The 19,745-nt window shown below is 55.1% G+C and overlaps 1 protein-coding gene across 3 annotated transcripts in view; it reads left to right on the top strand.

Annotated features, from left to right (window-relative positions):
* The first annotated feature begins 6,806 nt into the window (after positions 1-6,806).
* Positions 6,807-19,745, top strand: part of ACSS1 (acyl-CoA synthetase short chain family member 1) — a 41,814-nt gene continuing 28,875 nt past the window's right edge. For all 3 annotated transcript variants that reach the window (XM_057703911.1, XM_057703910.1, XM_057703912.1), the window contains exons 1-2: positions 6,807-7,101; positions 14,756-14,852. In XM_057703911.1, coding sequence (XP_057559894.1) covers positions 6,810-7,101; positions 14,756-14,852 — 389 coding nt within the window. In that variant the 5' untranslated portion in view covers positions 6,807-6,809. The remainder of the gene's footprint in view (positions 7,102-14,755; positions 14,853-19,745) is intronic.

Raw genomic sequence — 19,745 nt, 5'->3', positions numbered from 1 at the left:
TTTTTTTTGCCTATGTTGGGTCTTTTTTGCTGTGTGCAGGCTTTCTTTAGTTGCGGTGAGTGGGGGCTACTTTTCGTTGTGGTGCGCGGGTTCCTCGTTGCCATGGCTTCTCTTGTTGTGGAGCTCGGGCTCTAGGCTCGTGGGCTTCAGTAGTTGCAGCACATGGGCTCAATAGTTGTGGCTCACGGGCTCTAAAGCGTAGGCTCAATAGTTGTGGTGCACGGGATTAGTTGCTCCGCGGCATGTGGGATCGTCCTGGAGCAGGGCTCGAACCCGTGTCCCCTGCATTAGCAGACGGATTCTCAACCACTGTGCCGCCTAGGAAGCCCCTCATCTTTTCTTAATTTACCATCATTTAAAACAAATAATTCCCATTCTTCCATATGTCCAGTCCACCACCATGATCTCTCCCTGCCGTGTGCACTAGATCTCTCCACTCCTTCCCAAGAGTGTCCGTCCCTCGGGTTCAGGGCTGCCCTGGGCACAACCGGCCTTTGTTGATCAGTTCACTAAAGAGACTAAGACTGTTCCGAGGACCTCATTGTTCCCCTTGATGGAGACGTAGCTTCAAGGCCCATGCTGTGTTCTTTCTGTCCACTGGTCCTGAAGCAGCTTTAAAGTTAAATGTAGAATCCACCACCAGGTGGCAGTGTTGGCCAGCTTTAAAGTTTGTCACCATCGGCACGGCACACCCTCCTGGACCCTCAGCTGGCGCCTTCAGGGTTGGGCTCTGTTTAATCTCTTTGGGACCCCCAGGGACTGACCCCAGAGGAAGCAATGTCCATCCCAGGCGGTCAGCACACATTTGATGGCTGACCTTCCCCTGCTGTGGCCTTTGTCTCAAAGTTGTGCTCGTATCCTAAGTCTCCACATTTGGGTTGATTGAGCTGAGAGGCTGGGGAGTCCAGAGATATTCCTAAGGCCCCAGGCAGGGATGGTGACATGATTTCAGCTGCTTTTGCTGTATCGGGCAGGAAAAGGGACCCGACCTCTCAGACCAACCCGGAGGTTGCTCCCTGCTTTTGCTCCATCCCTGTCATCCCCGTCTTATCTTGAGGAGCCCAGCATCACTGCCAAACGAGTGCCTGAGCAAGGACTTCCGGCTGGCCTGAGACCATGAAGGGGGCAGGGCAGCCACTGCCGGGCATGGGACCTCGGGCTCAGAATGAGGGGACTGTATAGGCCTCTGCCGGATGATGGACCTGCAGGACAAACTATGAGAATAAGTGGCCATGGGGCCTTTCTGGCTCTTGTGGGAAACCCACAGACTGTTCAGGATGATGTCTTGGTGGCTTCTCTGAGCAGTGTTGCTCTTGGCCGTCCTGTCACCTTGCCCTCAGCAGTAGAAGCATCCTCTCCTCCACCTGCCCACTGCTGGCAGTTCGACTCAAAGGAAACTCAGAGACTCAGCCTAGAGCACCTTCCCTAGGTGCCTAGCCCTTCAAATTTTATGCGTGTCAAAATACAAACCTTCCCAACCAGAACTGCCACCATTCTCAGAAGCTACTGGACCAAAATCTATCAGACTGTCTATCCCTGGTTGCACTTGGGTCCAGCACAGAGTTGGTTCCAGGGGAACCAGCTTCAACAGGAAACTTCAAGAGGTGAGCTGGGGGGGGGGGGCGGCGGGGTGGAAGGCGGGGGATGGAAGGCAGTGGGTGGCTGCCGACTGGGGCAGGACAGCTCCCCTCGAGCTGGGAGGGGGGCAGTCTACTGAGTTGGGAGCCAAAGAAAGACAAGGGAAGGGGCAGGGAGGGCCTGAGATTTAAGCTCATCAGCCCTTAAATACACCTGTGCAGCCCCCACACCTCAGAAGCTTTGATTTTATGGAAACAGAGATCCTCATTGGGATGAATACACTGCCTGGTGTTTGAGAGCTGAAGGACTCGGGATCGGGCTCCCATTCATTCATTTCGCACATGACAACATCGAGGTGTTTGCTTGCCGCAAGGCAGGCTGGGGGCAGCGTGAGGGCCTGGTACGTGTCTCCTGGCTCCCCAACAGCGCCCTCTGTCCACCCAGCTTCCAGGAGGAGGATGTAGAAGGAAGCCAGCGCTAGATCCATGGGTGACAGTGGCCACTGCTCACAGTTCCTAGAGCTCGGCCCCCAGAGGGACCTCCTGTGTCCTGTGATTGCCCTGTCCTGCTGCAAGTGTCCCCACTTGCTGTTAGAGAGGTGGGGGGGCCGTGGGTGTGAAGTCCCTGCAGACCTGGGCAGCCAGAGAACCGGTTCCTGGTGGTACCAATGACATGTCACAGGTGGTGCCACTGTCTTCTCTGATGGTGCTCCTTACCACTGTGGGCTGCAGGGGTCTCCTGGTGGCCGAGCAAACCCAGAAGCCAAGGTCCTTTCTGTGGCGTGTGGATGGATGACACCTCAGTCTTTCCCACTCGCGGAGGCTAGAGGGAGTTAAGGGCTCCAGGATCTGGTATCGACAGCATTCAGGGAGCTCATCGCAACAGCTGTCCGAGAACAGACCCGTCCTGAGTCTGGAGGCTCCACGTGGCTTTGTCCTCCGTTGGGGGTCCCCAGCTCTGGGAGGACATGCTGCCAGCCCTGTGCCACCTGGAGTCCCTTCTGGTTTTCTCCTCTGGTCTCTCCTGCTCATTGGTGGTGAGCCCTCCTGCCCTGGGGCTGCTGTGTGCACGCTCCCTTCCCGGGCATCCGGTGGGCAGTGTTACAGGGCACTGCGTGGGGGTCATGGAGTGCCCACTGCTGAAGCCATGGATGCAGGTGTCCCCACACATCATCGCTGCCACTGAGGTCATGGGGACATCGGGAGATGGGGACCGGCGGGCAGGGAGCCTGCCACCCTTGTGCAGCCCATCCCAGACCTCCAGCAGCTGCATCCTCTCCTTCCTCCCCTTCCTTCTGACCCACTTCAAGGCTGTTGAAGTTTTGGTTTTGTTTCGCATTTCAGTCATTTGAGCTGGGGCCTATCTCCCCGCCTCTGCCTTTTCCCGGTTGGTTGTGGCCTTGGCTCGGGGGCTGTGTCTGGTTCATTGTTGTCAAGCTGACAGCCTCCACGCAGGCCCATGCATGCAGTGGCGGGGAGTGGGGGGGGGGGGGTCCACAGATCCTGCCACTGAAGGGAAGTGGGGGAGTGAGGAGAGCAGGGGAGGAGCAGGGGAGCTCTGGTGACTCAGTGCTGGGTCTGCTGAGGGGGGTAGGCGGGTCTCCCGGACTCTAGCTACACCAGACCTGTATCTACAAAGCTGCTTCTTAGGAGGGTCCAGTGCTGCAGCTCTGAACAATGTGACAGGTGGGGCATAAGAAGGCAAACAGCCTAAACAAACACCTGCTAAAGCTGTGAGTGCCGGAGGCCCTGGGTGGGCGTCTCACCTTCCCAGCTGCTTTTTCAGGTGTAAAGTGAGGAACAGAGCATCTTTCTCTTAGGATTGTGAGGGTTACTGTCCCACGTCTGTACCTGCCAATGTACAGCTTTCTGCAGTGGAGGGTCCTGCCTATGTTAGGGTCAGGGGCTTCTGGGACCTGCGCTGCCTGGACTACCGGCTGGTCTCAGAGCCGCCGAGGGCCCGTGGGAAGCTGCTCTGTGGACGTGGCCAGACGGGCGGTGGGGTGTGGCTCCACCTGCTGTAGTTCCTGGAGGGCCGCTTCCAGGACTCAGCTGGTGGCCTTGGCCTCCGTGGCCTCATCTTGGGTAACCTGGGCTGCAGGAAGTGCGATTCTGTCCCACCTGGTTGGCTCTGCCGTGTTTTTGGTACAAACGATCACTTCTCTTTACGCAGCCGAAGGAAAAGCCAGCTTCGTACTTCTTTCTTTAAAGTAGAGTCAGTTCCATGTACGTCCCCCATTGTTTTTGTAATAGGGGCGGGGCGGGGGCGGGGCGGGGTCGGCGCGCAGACCTTATCGCTTGGCGGTTAGAGGCCTGGCTCCACCAACGCCAAAGTCAGCCTGGCAGGGGTCCTCCCGCAGAGAATGCGCTAAGAGGCGGATCCTGGCCTTCTCCCTGGGGCCCTCCAGGCCCTCTGGACTTGGGGAGGGCAGGTGAGCTGGGGGCCCGGGGAAGGGCTGAGGTTTGTATCCCACAGAGCTACAGAGCTCTCGCCACTGCCGCCCACTGGCCAGGCCCAGGTCTTGAGGCTGTGGTGGACCTCTCCCCCATCCCCACCTCTGAGACCTGATGGGGGTGGCGGTCTCCATGGGTAGCGGTCCGCGGGACCTGGCCCCACTTTGGGTGGCCTGAGGGCCGGCTGGGTCCTGGGTGCCTGGCTCCCTCAGTCATGCTGGCTGGGCAGGGTCTGGGGACCTGGCCATGAGGGTGCCACCAGCTGAGATCTGCCTCTTCAGCCAGGCTGCGCACTGGTGGGAGGACCCAGATTGGGTGCTGGATGAACGCTCCCAGACAGGGTAACCAGCCCGTGCAGGGACCCTCTGCTCTTAGCCAGGGCCTGGACCTCAGAGAGCAGAAGTCGAGCCTTGGGACCTTGAACAAGTAAAATGAGGGGTAATGATGTCACTTCGCTTATGGGATTTGCTAAGCGTTAAAAGCCGAAAGGAGGCATAAAGACAGAATTAAATGCCCCTCCTTCCCTTTCTTGTCAGAAGAGAGAATAACATTTATTTTGGTGGAGGTTTACAGGACCACAGTGACCTGACTGTGATCCGACCTTAAGAACAAAGGCTCTGATACCAAGAAGTTTGCAATAACTAAGCACATTCCTCCCTCACCTTTCCTATAAAAGAAGTTTGCTGAAAGGTTTTGGGGAGTAAGGGGTTTTTAAGGCATGATCCATCTGCTCCCTTGCATGGCGCTGCAATAAACCTTTCTCTGCTCCAAACTCTGACATTTCAATATTATTTGGCCTCACCGTGCATGGAGCATTTGGTGACATTCTCTCCATGGGGTTTCTTTTCCAGAAGCCTAGAGTTTACAGCATGGCAGCTGGGTTCCAGGAGAGCAGGGGATGCAGCTGTGTCCTTCCAGGGCCCAGACTGGGACCATCAGAGCAGCACTGCCTACCCACTTGTGGGGGGAACAGGCCCCCTTCTTGAGACGGAGCTTCTCACTTACACAAGGGGGTGAAGTTGGTGGCCATCTTTGGGACCCCTGGCCACAGTATGGTCTTTCTCTATTTCAGTTTTATTTATTCTGTTAAAAATGGTGATTTAGGGAATTCCCTAGGGGTCCATCAGTGGTTAGGACTCTATGCTGTCACTGCCGAGGGCCCAGGTTCAGTCCCTGGTCGGGGAACTAAAATCCCACAAGCTTGCAGCAAGGCCAAACAAAGAACCAAACAAAAAAAGGTGATTCAGGCCAAGTGGTGAACCAGAAATTGAGGTGGGAGTGGGGTGCTGCCCACCATGTGCTTACTTCTTAGGGCTCAGGGCCCTCATTTGTTCCACTTGAGAGCTGAGAGTGGGTGGGACTTGATAACATTAGATAATTTTTAAAGTAAGTAACAAATGCAGGTCAAGCACTTGGCACAGAGCAGGACCCATGTCTAGTGCTACCTGTTATCACTGGTTTCCCAGCCTTAAAAAATAGGCACCACATGCCAGCACAGGCACTCGCGACACACACACACACACACACACACACACACACACACACACACACACACACACACACACACACGTGGCCCGGGGCTCACTGACAGCAGAAGTTCCTCTTACAGCTAATAGGAAGGGATCTTTCCTAAGGCTACAGAACTCCAGCAACCAGTTTTCAAAACTCCCCTTTCCCTCCTGTTTACCTTATTTATTATGTGTTTAGTTTGTGGGTGTTGTAATATTTAAGAGTCAGGATGAGACAAGCTTCTGTGGGTTCCTTTCTATTTTTCCTGGCTTGACAACAGGAACACAGCCTCCACTACTGGGCTCCCTGGGTGCAGCCGGGAGAGGGAGATATCACTCCCCATCCCCCTCCTCAGAGCTGCATAAAGAATAAATGAGGTGGTGTTTGAAATATGCAGCCTGGAAGGGGCACCCAGGGAGGTCAGTAGTGGAGGTGGTGTAACCACAGAGACGTTAAGGAATTTGCCCGAGGTCACAAAGCTAGAAACGTCAGGTTTTGAACCCAGGCCACACATGCTGGAGCCATGGGGTAAACCCCCCAGGGCTCCAAATCAGCCACCATTAGCAGAGCGTCTGCTTCTCTGCCACGTGAATGCGCCGGACCCCAGACCACCGCCCCAGTTCCCCACAGCCTCCTGTGCCGAGGACCCCTGATCAGCCCACTTAGCCCACGGGGTGGGGGGCAGCTTGTGTGTGTATTTTCTAGGGGGGCGGGGGAGCGGGTACAGGCCGACCAGGGCGCTTGGGGGTTCCCTCTCAGGGACGCCTAAGGGTTGAATACTTTGCCATCAGCCTCCGAGATGTTGAACGGACATAATTGGTGGTCCTGGATCCACCTGCGTGCCTCGTTCCGCCAGCGCCGGAGCCGGCTCCCTCCCACGCCAGACGGTTCCGGGCGCCCGGGAGAGCCTGCGTCCCCGGCGCGCGTATCTGCGGGTCCCGTGCGGCGCAGCTGTCGGAACTTGAGGACGCACCAACTGAAACCCCGGCAGCCTGCCCTGAGACCCCCTCCCCCCGTCCCCCCCGCGCTCCCGGCGCCCCTTCCCCAGCTGCTCCTCCTGCCTCGGCGGCCCCGCTCCGGGGCTGGAGAAGAGGGTTGGGACCCGGAGGCGCGGGGCGGGGGCGGGGCGGGGGCGGGGCGGGGGCGTCGGCCGGGGGGCGGGGCCGGGGCTGGGCGTTGGCCGGGGCTGGGGGCGGGGCGGGGCGGGTAGGGCGGGGCGCGGGCACGCGAGGGCCGGGTTGCCACAGCCGCTCGGGGTTCTGAGGCGCGATGGCGGCGCGCTGCTTGGGCAGCGGCGTCCGACGACTCCTGGGCGGCCTTCGCGGGGTGGGCGCGCGGGCCCTGGCGGCCCCCCGGCTGTGCAGCAGCGCCTGGGTCCCTGCCGCGCCGACCAGCTCGTACCAGGAGCGGATCGCGCTGGCCGCCCGCGAGCCGGCCGCCTTCTGGGGGCAGCTGGCGCGGGATGCGCTCGTGTGGGACACCCCCTACCACACGGTGAGCGACTGCGACTTCCGCAGCGGCAGGATCGGCTGGTTCCTGGGAGGCCAGCTGAACGTGTCCGGTGAGTGGGCCTGGGGACCGGGGCGCCCCAGCTCACGCGGCCCGAGGGGACGCCGGGCCCCGCCGGCGGCGGCCCCTCAAGCCCCCTCCTCAGCGCTCGGGCCTCGCCCCCCCGCGAGCGGCGCGGGCACCCCGCCCCTACCCACGGGCCCCGGGGGCTCCCGGCGCCGCCCGACTGTCCCGCCCCGGCACCCGGCGCCCCCCAAGTTTCACAGGGGCCCCAGCCGCCCCGCACGCCGAGCGCGCCGGGCGGGGATGGAGGGCGAGGGGCGCCGGGAGCAGGACTTCCCGCTCCCGCCCCGGGGCAGGAGACGAAACCGAAAAGCTGCTGGCCGTTGTCACCGCCAGGTGCCGGCCGGCGACCCGCCTGGGGAGCAGCCCTGCCCATGTAAACAAATCGAGCCGAGGCGGGCGGCGGGGAGGAGGAAGCCCGGCCGGCAGCGGGAGTCGGCCCGCGGGCGGGAAGGAAGCAGTGGGGGGGCCTCCCCGTTCTCAGTTTCACCTTCGCGCCCAAGACCCACGCGGCTGGCTTTAGACCTGCTGCGATCGAGATCCCAGAAAGCAGCTCCACCGCCAGTCAGTCCTCTGGTCTCTGCAGAGATTGAATCCACTATTCTGTTGCCAAGATTTGGGATTGGGGGTAGGGGGAGAGTGCACTACACCCACCCCTGGCCCGGCGCGGGGAGAAGGCCTGGGAACTGAGGAAACGGCCAGGCAGGCTAGGCCTGGGATGTGGGCAGTCAGGTGGGGTGGTCACAGGGGCTGCCTGTCAAGGAGGAAGGGGGTAAGGGGGATAGGTGGGGTCTAGAGGGTGTTTAAGGAAAGGATCTATAGGTCTTCGTGGCCAAGGCCTGAACTGGGCAGTGGGGTCTGAGTCTCCCAGACGCCACCATTTACTGACCCAGGTTTTCTGTTCCTCTGAGCCTCGGTCTCCTCTTATGTAGACTGGAGGCAATGATGCCCACCAGAGGGGCTGGTTGTGAGGACGTGGGACCCAGAGGTATAGAACAGGCCCAGCACTTATTGGGGACCAATAAGTAGTAGTGATTTCAACTTGTGAAATTCAGAAATAACCATAGAATTATAGGTAGTGTCTTGCAGTTATTTTTCAAAAAAAGCAACTTAAGGGAACATTGGACCAAGTTTTTTTTTTCATATTATATATTGGTTTGCTGGTTTAATAAAAATGACTCAGTAGGTAAGTGTTTTCTCTAAAATTGAGTCAGCGGCAAGTGTCCTTGTACTAGTGGGAAAAAACCAAAGCCGTAGGTTTGCAGGGTTGGCGGGATGCGCCCTGGATGGGGGAGAGCTGAATGCAGAGGGAAGGGGCAGAAGGTTGCAGCTCCTTTGGAAGCTGCCTTGAACTTGGGAGGCCTGAGGCTGCTGGGGACATTCAAGGTTGGCGCCTGAACACGTGCCACCTTTCACTCTCAGATAAGACAAGCGGGGGTGGGGGAAGGGAGTGTAACGACAAACAATGGGATAGGCAGCCAGGGCCTCGTGAGCCTCACTCGGTCAGAGTCAAGGTCAGGGTCAGGGTGTGACAGCAAGCAACTCTTCTGTCTCTTTTTCATCACTTATTTCTCCTTTACGATTACTTTATTCAGAAACTGAACTTCAGAAAACTGCCTTGTAGAGAAACAGCTTTTCAGCTGCATTCTCACCTTGAATGTGTATGCGACCCACTCATCTTGTTAGGAATATCTCTGCTGTTCACCAGTGTCTGCAAATCACAGAGGTGATGGTATAAGAAAGGACCAGACCAAGCCATGGCTGCCCTGGGAGCCACTAGAAAGTTGTGGGCTGGGTGGGGTGTTTTGGTGTGATCTGTCTGTCTGTGTCACAGTTGTGTGATGATGGCTTGTTCCAAAGGAGCATCACTTGAAATTCCCTTTACCCCTTCAGGGAGGTCTGTACAGGTCTCAAAATGTGGTCCCCGGACCGGCAGCATCAGCACAACTTACTAACTTTTTAGAAATACAACTTCTCAGATTCCATCCTAGATGGCCAGAACCAGAAACCCTGGGGTGGATCCTCCAGGTGCTCCTCGTACACACTTGAGGTTGACAACCACTGACCTTTGTCCAGCCAGGGCAGGTGGAGGAACTGCTAACGTGCACAGAATTGGGATGAGTCTTCTCCTGGAGAAGACTCTGTTAAACAATAAAAAGAGTCTATGGGTGGTAAGGTCCAGTTCAGTGGCTCCAGGTGTGCCTTTGGAATCACACCTGGGTTTGAATCCTTGTTCTCTCCTGACTGTTCTTTTTTTTTTTTTTTAAAGTTTTGCCAAGTGCTTTTTATTTTAAATTAATTTTTAAAGTGGAGTATAGTTGATTTACAGCATTGTGTTAGCTTCTGCTGTACAGCAAAGTAAATCAGTTATACATATACATATATCCAGTCTTTTTAAAATTCTATTCCCATATAGGTCGTTACAGAATGTTGAATAGAGTTCCCCACGCTATACAGTAGGTTCTTATTAGTTATCTATTTTATATATAGTACTGTGTATATGTCAATCCCAATCTCCCAATTTATCCCTCCCTCCTCCCCTGACTGTTCTTTCCTGCGTCTCCTCTTCTGTAACATGAGAATAGCGTGTAACTGAATTCTGTTCCAGTTCCTATCGCTGCCATTTTATTAGTCTCGCGGATTCCGTGGGTCAGGACTTTGGACAGGGCCTGACCAGAGTGGCTTGCCTCTGCTCCCTGTCTGGGACTCTAGTCATCTACCTACTGCTCATTCCCAAGTCTGGGGCCTGGGCTGCAGGCTGGGCTCAGCTGGAGCTGTGGCCCAAAGCACCCACAAGGGGCTTCTCACAGGGTGGTGATGAGGCCCAGGGTTGTTGGCAACCAGAGATCCCAGAGACCAAGGCAGAAGCTGCTAGGCTCCTGACCAGCGGCAGGTGACCTGGGGATACCTGAGGCTGCTGTTACTATTGAATGAGAAAATGCTTGTAAAGCACTCTGCACTGTCTTTAGAACATTCCTTGCACCCTATCACTGGCCTTTGTTATTTATTAATGAATCCTGGGAGGAGGCTGTGACCTTGAACCTGATCTTCAGCAGTGCTGCTGAGCCTGCTGTGCTTCCTCTGAACAGGACCACATGGGTTTCCATCTGATCAGCCTATTTCGGGAAGCAGGCTGGGGAGGGCATACAGGAGACTGACGTGGCTCTGAAAGCCGTCCTGAACTCTGGGAGAGCCAGGCCATAGGTTGGGGGTGGGTGGGTGGTGGTGTCAGAGGCTCCTGGGTGGGAGAGGTAGAGCCGACACCCCCTACAATGCCACGTTCTGAAAAGGATTCTTTCCAGCTTTTGAAGTTTGGCTCTTTCCCTTGTAGGGTTCAACAGGTGTCTTTGCTCCTTGGGTATAAACTCGAGATGTCAGGAAGTCGCAAATGCAGAACTGGAGGGTAGTGACGTGTTGCTTTCAAAACATACAACTAAACTCTATTTTGAGTCTCATTTTGAAAAACAAGTGTGTGTATTCTTACTTGCAAGCTCGGGTATAGAGACACTGTTTTTAACTAAGCATTGAACACAGAGATTTCTTGGACGCTTTTTGGAACATTCCTTGCAGCAGTGGAAACCATTTCGCTGTAGCTCTCTCCTCTTCATGATGTGCCTCGAATAATTCAGATGGCAGACACACAGAGATGGCAGGAGCCTGCCTCCTATGCTGCATTTCCTTCGAGCAACTGAAGTAGCTCTCTCGGGTCCTTCAAGGAACTTGAAGTGGACACATGACCTCAGGTCTCAGGAGCAGTGTCCCTCAGAAAAGTCTCAATCCTCCCCAGTTGTTAGAGACACGACTACTTTAAATAGCAGATGCTTCTGGAAAGTTGGCAAATACAATTTTTGTGACTGATGTAATATCTTAAATTGTGCCAAGGAGGCTTTCTATTTAAAGAAAACCTATTGTGAATTCTTTTGTGAATATTAACTCCCTCATCTCTTTGGATTAAAATTGAATTTCTGTCAAGTGAGGAGGGGCAGGGATGCATTTAAACAACCAGCAAGAGTTCGTTGAATGAAAATGCCTGCATTCTTGTGTACTTGTTTATGATGGAATTGATGACCCTCTTGTCACCTTTTCTTAAAAACAACCCCAATCCACCACACACACCAGCTTACCTGCTTGTAGAGCCGTGTCAGGCCTGGGTGCAGACCTGCCCTTAGGTGAACGTGATGATGCTTCATCTCTCATCATCCTTGTGACACCAACATGAAGTGTCTGGTGGCCCCATTGTACAGATGTGAAAACAAAGGCTCTAATTCATGTTTTGTGGCAAAAGGTGCAGAAAATGCCCCAGTGCCTCGGAGCCCACATTCTAACGAGGGGATGGACTATAGATCATTAAAGGAGCAGATCCACACTGGGGAACATGCTCAAGGTTTTTACAGCTGCCAAGGGGAGGATTAGGAAGTCTGTCCTATCATCCCCTGCCCCTCTTCCGTGATGAAGGAATCTTAGGGACATAGTCTCTGCCCACAGGGACCTTGTGACCCAGATGGGGGGAGGGTTTAGTGGAGCGGGTGTCATGTCCCAGGATGGGGGCCACTGGGAAGATGAGTAAACGCTGAATGGTGTGGTGGGAGGGAGAGATCATTGTGCGCTGGGAAATTTGGAAAAGGCTTGAAATGAGAGGTCGGGTTTGAGCCAAGCCTTAAATTGCACTATCTCCTTGCCTGACTCTTCTTGGAAATACTTGGAAATGAAATTTTTTTGTCCCGCTGCCAAGTTCTTTGGGTGGAGACTTTTTAAAAAAAAAAAACGGGAGCTGTGAGTGTTTCCTTCCCTTCCTCCTTCTTCCTTTGCTTTTCTCTCTGCAGTTGAGGCAACAGTGGGGGCTATGTATGTGTGTTAGAAGCCAACATGCACATGGCGTTGTAGAGCCACGTTGTCCCAGACCCCGCACTGTGCTTTCTCTGGGCGCTGTGTCATGTGAGTGTTGTCTATGGCAGCTGTGAACTGTGTATCCCCTGGGGACACAGCCACACCATCTGACCCCATGGCAGGAAAACTCCAACGGCATCTAATTACTACCGTGACTCCTAGAGTCCGGAACCTTTACCGCCACCACAGATTAGGAGAGTGAGATTTAGAGGTGGTGTTTAGAGGTAAATAAGCGAGTCTATGGTTAGCGAGTGGTTGGACAGTGGCCCAACTCTAGAGTGTGGTCTTAACCATGACCCCAGTCTGCCATCCAGTGAGGGCATGGCCAGATGTCTTACAGAGCTGTCAAGGGTCTTTAATTACTCCTGTCCCCATTGGAAAAAGCAAACCCCCCGGAATCTGGACTGTACATACCAGGTAGATGTGTGTGCATGTGTGCATACATCGGCCTGTGTGACCGTGGTCCTGGATCACAGCACCATGTCTGATCTTGGTAGAAGTGAAATGCTCAGGCCCACCCAGACCTGCTCAGTCAGGGATGTAGGGTGGGGCCTCGAAAGCTACATGCTCACAAGTCCTCTTGGGATCCTGGGGAATTTAGAAGCCCTAATTTAGACCAAAAAGAAAACTGCTTGAGGGACAAAGCCATGAAGATGAGAAGAGGTCTGTTCCCTCTCCTGGGCATGGGGCCAATCTGGTGTCATTTGGACGCCACGTTGCCTCCAGCTCGAGGACTCAGAAGGTCCATCCATCCAGAGCTTAGGTGCTTCCTCTGCTCTGAGCCCTCCTGGGTCAGGTTGCAGGTGTCAAAATAGGAACAAGGCATCTGGCCCCTGCCCACGGAGGGGCAGCAAGCTGGAAACATCACAGGAAGAGTTAGAGTCTGGGAGGCATGAGGTCCAAGGGAAGAGAAGTGCTCCGCAACAGAGTACAGGCCGGGACCTGTGGGAGGGTGGGCACCAGATGAAAGGCAGGAGTGGGGAGGGGGTGGATGGTGTCCCCTAGGCAGGGAGAAACTGTGCAAAGGCCCTGAGGCAGGAAGGCCCTCAGCAGACTCGGCACGGCCAGCAAGGGGAGGCGACAGGACCCACCCCTGCTGAGAGTGGTCACCACCTCAGCTGCCACGCGAGGGTATGGCCTCATCTGCTGCTTGTTCCAGAGAAGCCAGAAATCTGTGGTTTTAGTGTGAAAACTCTTGATTTCTAAACTTTGGACCAGACTGACACACACTGATGTAGGGTTTATTGTATAAATCCATGTTTTGCCACCAAGTGCCTTCTCAGTTTGTCTTCTTGATTTCCTCTTTTCCATTTTTTTGGCATTTATTCTATTTTTCTAGTCATTCAAAGAACCTTCCTGTGTCAGTAAGTAGTAATTTTCCCCATGACATCTCTCTTCATTTCTTAAATTTTTTGAGGTATGATTTACATACTTGTTAGGAGCCAGAAAGTTTAAATGAAAATTTTTAATTTATAAGAATAAATGATCAGTAAAATAACCTGAGAGAGGAAAAGTGTGATTTGCACAGACCCATGCACACAGACACATAGACACACACACACATAGGCTAAAGTTTGTGAATGTTTTCCTGTGAGTTCACCACGTCAAGGATTATGGGAATCACATGGTTTGTTATGGGGCGGGTCTCCCGTAACTTTTGTCAGAATGGCTTTCCATCAGGAAGTATTTGTTGTAAGTCGCAGTGGGGTGACTATCGGTGGTAGCTGCCCTTGTATTCTGGTATTCCTCACCATCGCCTTCCATCTGATCTTGACCCATCCCTCTGAGTTGGACGCGACAGAGGGTGCATCTCCCATTTCTGTAGGAGGAGATTGGTGGAGAAGATAAGTAACTGCTGCAAAAAGAAAAAAAGAAAAATGTATATACCTGAACATGAGGGTCACCCCGAAGACCGGGTGGGCAGCGGCTGGTCTTGACCCAAAGCTGTTTGTGGTATTTATTCCCCTGCTGATTGGAAAGTGCGTAATGAAAACGGGCCACGAGGGCCGGCTGGAAGGGGCTCTGGCACAAACCGGCCAGAGCCAAGGTCACCTTGAAGTCCAGCCAGTGGTAGTGAATAGGAGGTGAGCAATGAACATGATCCTACTAATCTTCAGGTTGATGGTAAAGAGGCAGAACCAACCTGTTTTTGTGGGCAGTCATGTGACCTGAGCTTGGATAATGGAGGGGGAGGGGAGCAGAGCCTCCCGAAACCTAGCGAGGCGTTTCCCCACCATTACATCACTTCTTGGGACAGGGCACTGGCTGGACACCTGAGAAGGGATGTGGGTCCTTGTCCTGGATTGCACCTTCACCGCACGAGAGCCCACCCCACACACACGAGAGCCCACCCCACACTTGATGCACCCTGTTTGCATCGAGTCTTCTTTCCCACAGCACAGGCTGCAGTGCTCAGCCCTGGCCACACATTAGAACTTCCAGGGAGCCTTGAAAACTACGGGGCCAGTCGGGTCAGGGTCCCGTGGGGCAGGGGCTGGTGTCGGGACTCCTTGTGTGAAGCACCTTCTTCAGAGAGTTCCCAGGAGTCACCTGCACCTTCGAGATTATCTTTATGTAGTGACCTCCTTGTTTCCGCAGTCTTTATCACCCTTCTCCCTGCAAGGAAGTAGAAACCCACCTCTGATGAGGGAAGGGTCTGTCCCAGTGAGAGCGGCGCAAACCACCGCAAACCCGACCCTCCCCGTTGCGGCTCCAATGGCACCAAATGTAATGTCCATGAACCTGTTTTTGTGCAGTCAACTGCTTGGATCAGCATGTTCAGAAGTCCCCGGAGAGCATCGCTTTGATCTGGGAGCGGGATGAGCCTGGAACTGAAGTGAGGATCACCTACAGGTACGGTGTGTCCTCTGCGGGCGGGCGCCTCTGCTTGGTGGCCACCAGCACCAAACGCCACTGCCAGGCTGTTGATGGGAGGAGGCCCGGCCTCCTGGTCCACCTGGGCAATACTTGGTGTCTTTAGATTCCCTGGAAGGAACTGGGTCCTTGGAAACAAATGTGACGAGCGTTCAAAGCACAGGGCAGGCTCTTGGCGCAGTCCCGTGTGCCTGTGACCGTCTGTGGGCGAGGGCTTATATGAGTATCGGGGCCATGTTTCCACTTGGGAAATGTTCTCTGGTCCCAGGAAGAGTAAACTTGAGCATGGGCTGAATAAAATACGTGCCAGGGTAACTAAAGCCAGCCCCTCTTAGTGCTCTTATGACAGTAGCACAACAAATAAAAGTGTCTTTATTAAGGGGCTAAAATAAAACCAACAAAAAGGGGTTATACCTGATATTTGTATCTATGATTCCTTAAATAAATTCTTCACGTATTCTGTCTGCCTAGCATGTGCGTTTGGGGGTTTGAGTGGACCCGGCCTCGGGAGCAGATACTGGCCTTCCCAAAGCCCTACCTCTTCCCTGGGACTGCCTTTGCTCAGAGGTCTCTGTTCTGTTGCCACATCCCTGTGGGAAAACCCCTTTGCTCAAGCTTCAACTTACCTTTACAGTGCTATCTCAGACCCACTGTGAGCCCAGGTTGTGGGTCCCTTAGCACCCCACACCACCAAGCAGTTGTGGGTGTGATTACTCTCTTGGTGGGTGGCTCACGGCTTTCTTGTCCAGTCTTCAACAAGTGTCACTGAGTGCCCTGTATCAGTCAGGGCAGGCTGAGGTATGTTGCAGCAACGAACAATCCCCAAGTGCATGGCCGAGTGTGGCTGGGTGGTCCCTTTAGGTGACATTTAAGCTGAGGTCCTGCTGACAAGGAGCAGCCTTGGGAAGATGGAGGGAGAAAGTCCAGGTCCTGGGCCGTCCCAGGAACAAAGAGAAGGTGCAGGTGAGCTTGGCTTGTGGGGAGAGGAGCGAGGGGAAGTGGCAGGAGGAGGGGTCAGAGGAGAAGGTCCAGACCCCGGGGACCCCTGGTTTCCTGCTTGTTTTTCAGATGCAGGTTTTATCACAGATCAAGTGTACCAAGCCTGGGGAAGCTGTGTGCAGGTGAAGTTCTGGATGCAACAAAGTGATGTTTGTTAATCTGCTGTGGCTCCTAGTGACCCCTGCTCTTCTTGTCCCTCCCCTGCTCCCAACACCCCTTGGCTGTCGCAGTCCCTCCCAGCCTTTACTGCCAGCCACTGATCTGGGTCCCCTGGACAGATACCCTCCTGACTCCATGTGGCCCACAGTCTAGCAGCATCACTGCCTGGGAGCCCTGGGCCCTGCACACTGGAGTCGGGGGCGTTGCTCTAATGGATAAGCTGCTCCGCTATTCTTCATCCTTACTGGCCTGACTTGATCTACGTGTGATTGTTCAGTAGAAGATGAAGGCTGTATGGGTGGGGGTGGAGGAGGTAAGGGTGCTCCGGCTATGGGCTAATTTCCTCCAGTCCTCACGCGGGCTGGACCTGGAACTGGTGCTGGGCCACGTCAGGCCTCTGAGAGCAACTCGGCTGGCCTGCTGAGTGTGTGGTTATACCTGTAGGTGAGTCTCAGGATGGTGGCCAGCTTGTTAAAACAAAGAACAGCTTCATTTCCATTGCAAAGCAGCCCTGGGCAAGATATAAGCCTTTAAGTACGGCAAAGAATTTGCTCTCTAAAAATAAACTCAGCCTGAAGAAATGGTTTTCCAAACTTCAGCCAATCTTAGTGCCAGGTGACTGTTGCTATTTACTGTTTGAGGGAAAAGAGAAGTGTGTGAACAGGTTGTCTGTAATTGTGGCTAGTTTTTGAGGGACTTGGATTACTCATTCATTTTCCTGGTTACGTTAGGTTTTCGATATGAGGTTTTCTTCCTCCTCTCTCAGAGGAGAGCTGCCTACACTTGGTGCTGGTTGTCCTGCCAGCATACAAATGACCATTAAAATAAAGTGCATTCCTGCCAAGTGTCTCACGTGGTTGCACCCAAGGTGCCCCAGGACGGTCACAGGTCTTGGCAGCCTGAAGACCAAGTTCCAGAACCATGGTCTGAGCCCTTGAAGGAAACTGTGTGGGGCTGCGGTTCTCACGGGTAGGGGTGCTGGAGGCAGTGCGCTTTCCCAGGGACCATGCCTGCCTGGTCTGTCTGAAGCTTGGGGGACATATCTCACTCCTCAGGTGCACAGAACCTCTCCCTCCTGAGTCTGCCGAATTCTTCGGAGGAGGTGCATCTCTGAAGAATCATCAGAGAGCTTGTAACATGAACCCACTCCTGCCCAACCACTAGTGACACATGCCCCCCCCCCCCCGTGAGTACACGCCCCCGCACACACCCCCTCCCTGTGCACGTGTCTACAGTCTGCTCGTGGTGTTCAAGGATCCTCCCAGAATCGCTCTCCCAGGTTGCAGACACCGCCCTGCTTATGCTCTGGAAGTTGGGCTGTTGCCTGGGGTGGACTCTCCCGTTGCCTTCAAGGTTCTGAGCGCCAGTGTGTATCTGCAGCCGCACCTCCTTAGGGTGGGGGAGACCTGGCAGGACCAGCTTTGGAAACCCCAGGGCAGCCAAGTGTCCTCAGCCCGTTCCCATCCCGCCCGCTATGCTGGCTGGTGCCAGTTCCCAGGCGCACCCTGGCAGACAGGCCAAGGCCTCTGGGGCCCGCTAGGCAGCGCTGGGGGGGCCTCTGCTGGCTCTGGGAGAAGGACAGCTTTGTCAGCTTTGTCTGTGGTTCTGTCCTTCAGGCGTGGTGCTCCCTCCCCTCTGCTGGCGGGGAGCAGCCTGGGATGGCCTGCGCGCATCTTCCCGGGAAGAGGCAGCCTGTGACCTGAAGCCGGAGTCAGGGCCAGAGGGCTGCCCAGCCGATTTCCAGCCTTTCTCTGCCTAGAGGTGTGTTCAGAACCGGCCCGAGGGAGCTGTTGTCTCCAGTGAGCCAGCAGGCCTGCACACCTGGGCCTCTGGCACCGCCTGAGGGCTCTGAGGCCAGGGCTGCGGAGGCCAGGCAGGCACAGATAACCTGGGTGGCTCCCTGAGGCTGTGCAGCCAGATAGCACTGGGTGCTGTTCTTTCCAGCCGTCCACATGCTTATTTCACAAGATGGTCCTTCACGTTCAGTTCAAACAGACAGATTCTAGAGGCCCTTGGCAATGGGGATGTGGACGAACACAAATCCCTTTCCTCCAAAGAGGTAGTGGAGGGTTCAAGACCACTGCCTGCCTGGAGCTTGGGCGCTGGGCCAGGGGTTTCCAAGCTGGGAAGCCGAGGATGGGCAGAGGGTGTGGCACAGAGCGGCGGCTGTGGCTGGTCCCGGTGTTCCTGGGTTCAGGGCCTCTCAGTGGGGGGTGCCCGGTGCCCAGACAGAGGGGAGGGCGAGCTGAGAGTATTCACCAGGCTCCAAACCAGGACCTCCCGTCTAAAGCTCTCTGAACAGGGGTCCAGACATGAGCCCTTTAAAAAGTATTTTTTAAAAATTTACTTTATTGAAGTACAGTTGATTTACAATGTTGTGTTAATTTCTGCTGTACAGCAAAATGATTCAGTTATACATATATACGTATATTCTGTTTCATATACTTTTCCATTATGGTTTGTCACAGGATATTGAATATAGTTCCCTGTGCTCTACGGTAGGCCCTTTTTATTTATCCAAGACATGACCTTTTAATTAAGGTGTAGCAGGTTTGAGACCTGGCCTGGCCCTCCTCTGTGAACGCGGGTTGCTGTGAGGGCAGCACTGCTCTGGTCGTGGCCAGGCTGTGCAGCTGTGCTGGGCGTCCGGTTGCAGCAGGGAGAGCAGGCCTGGCCCCCGTTTGCCCACACATGAGCCAAGCAGAGTTTCCATTGTGGGTCCAGCCCTGGAGGGGGTGATTTCTGTGGCTGTTCCAGCTGGGCCTTCTTGTGGTGGGGGTGTGCACAGGGAGGAGCCCCTTCCCAGGGCGGGCCCTGGGCTCCCTCCCCCTCCCCTGCCTTAGAGTCCCTTGGCCAGCATGGAGGATGCCTTCTCCCTGGGCCAGCTGACCAGGCGCTGGGCGTTACTGTCCCCTGGTATGGAGGGCCCACTGAAAATACAGGTTGGGGCCCAGCCTCTGGGGCATCCCTCTGTCTGGGCAGCCAGGTCAGCACCCCTGGGCAGAGGGGGCCGCGAGGTCTGAAGCCTGGAGGCACCTCCTCAGAGGCTGGCTTGGGCCCCGGGCCCCGGGTGTCTTCACGTGGCCACTTGTTAAGGTCACAGAAGGGCTCCGTGGGCTCTGGCAAGAGGAAGCAGGAAGTCTCGCTGGGACGTGGTTGGAGAAGACTTTGAGGAAGTCCTGGAGGGTTGGGTTTTAAGAGGCCGAGGAGGGGAGGCCCAAAGATGAAGGCCGAGGGCCGTGCTGGCCAGTGCACTGCGGGGTGAGGCGGCAGGGTGGGCGGAGGCCTGTGCTCCTGGCCACTTTGTCCATGGCTGTGTGTGACCTGGAGCAAGTCTCCAGCTCTCTGACCCTGTTTCCTTCTCCACTGGGTGCTGGGTGTTGAGCAGCACAGGGAAATGAAAGCGCAGACCGGGGTCTGGGAGGATGTGGGTCTGATTTGGCTGTAGGTCGGGGCTAGGTGAAGGGAGGTCAGTAGAGAATTTCAGATTTGATGAGGGGAAGGGCACGGATGGCCCTGCAGCTGCTGGGGCTGGGAGGGCGGGTTGGGGTTTTCAGGGAGAGGATCTCACCTCGGGAGAACAATTTGGAGTCCTCTAAAAGGCAGCCCCCAACCCTTGCACCTGGCACTTCTCACCCCCCGATTAACTACACTTTGCAGTGAGCAAACCCCTTTATTAAAATATTAGGGCCTGGGAGATCAGCTCGATGCTTT

This window comes from Hippopotamus amphibius, chromosome 12, assembly GCF_030028045.1.
Source record: "Hippopotamus amphibius kiboko isolate mHipAmp2 chromosome 12, mHipAmp2.hap2, whole genome shotgun sequence".
Lineage (NCBI taxonomy): Eukaryota > Metazoa > Chordata > Mammalia > Artiodactyla > Hippopotamidae > Hippopotamus > Hippopotamus amphibius.
Note: the sequence above shows the minus strand (reverse complement) of the source record. Positions and strands in the feature narration are given on the sequence as shown.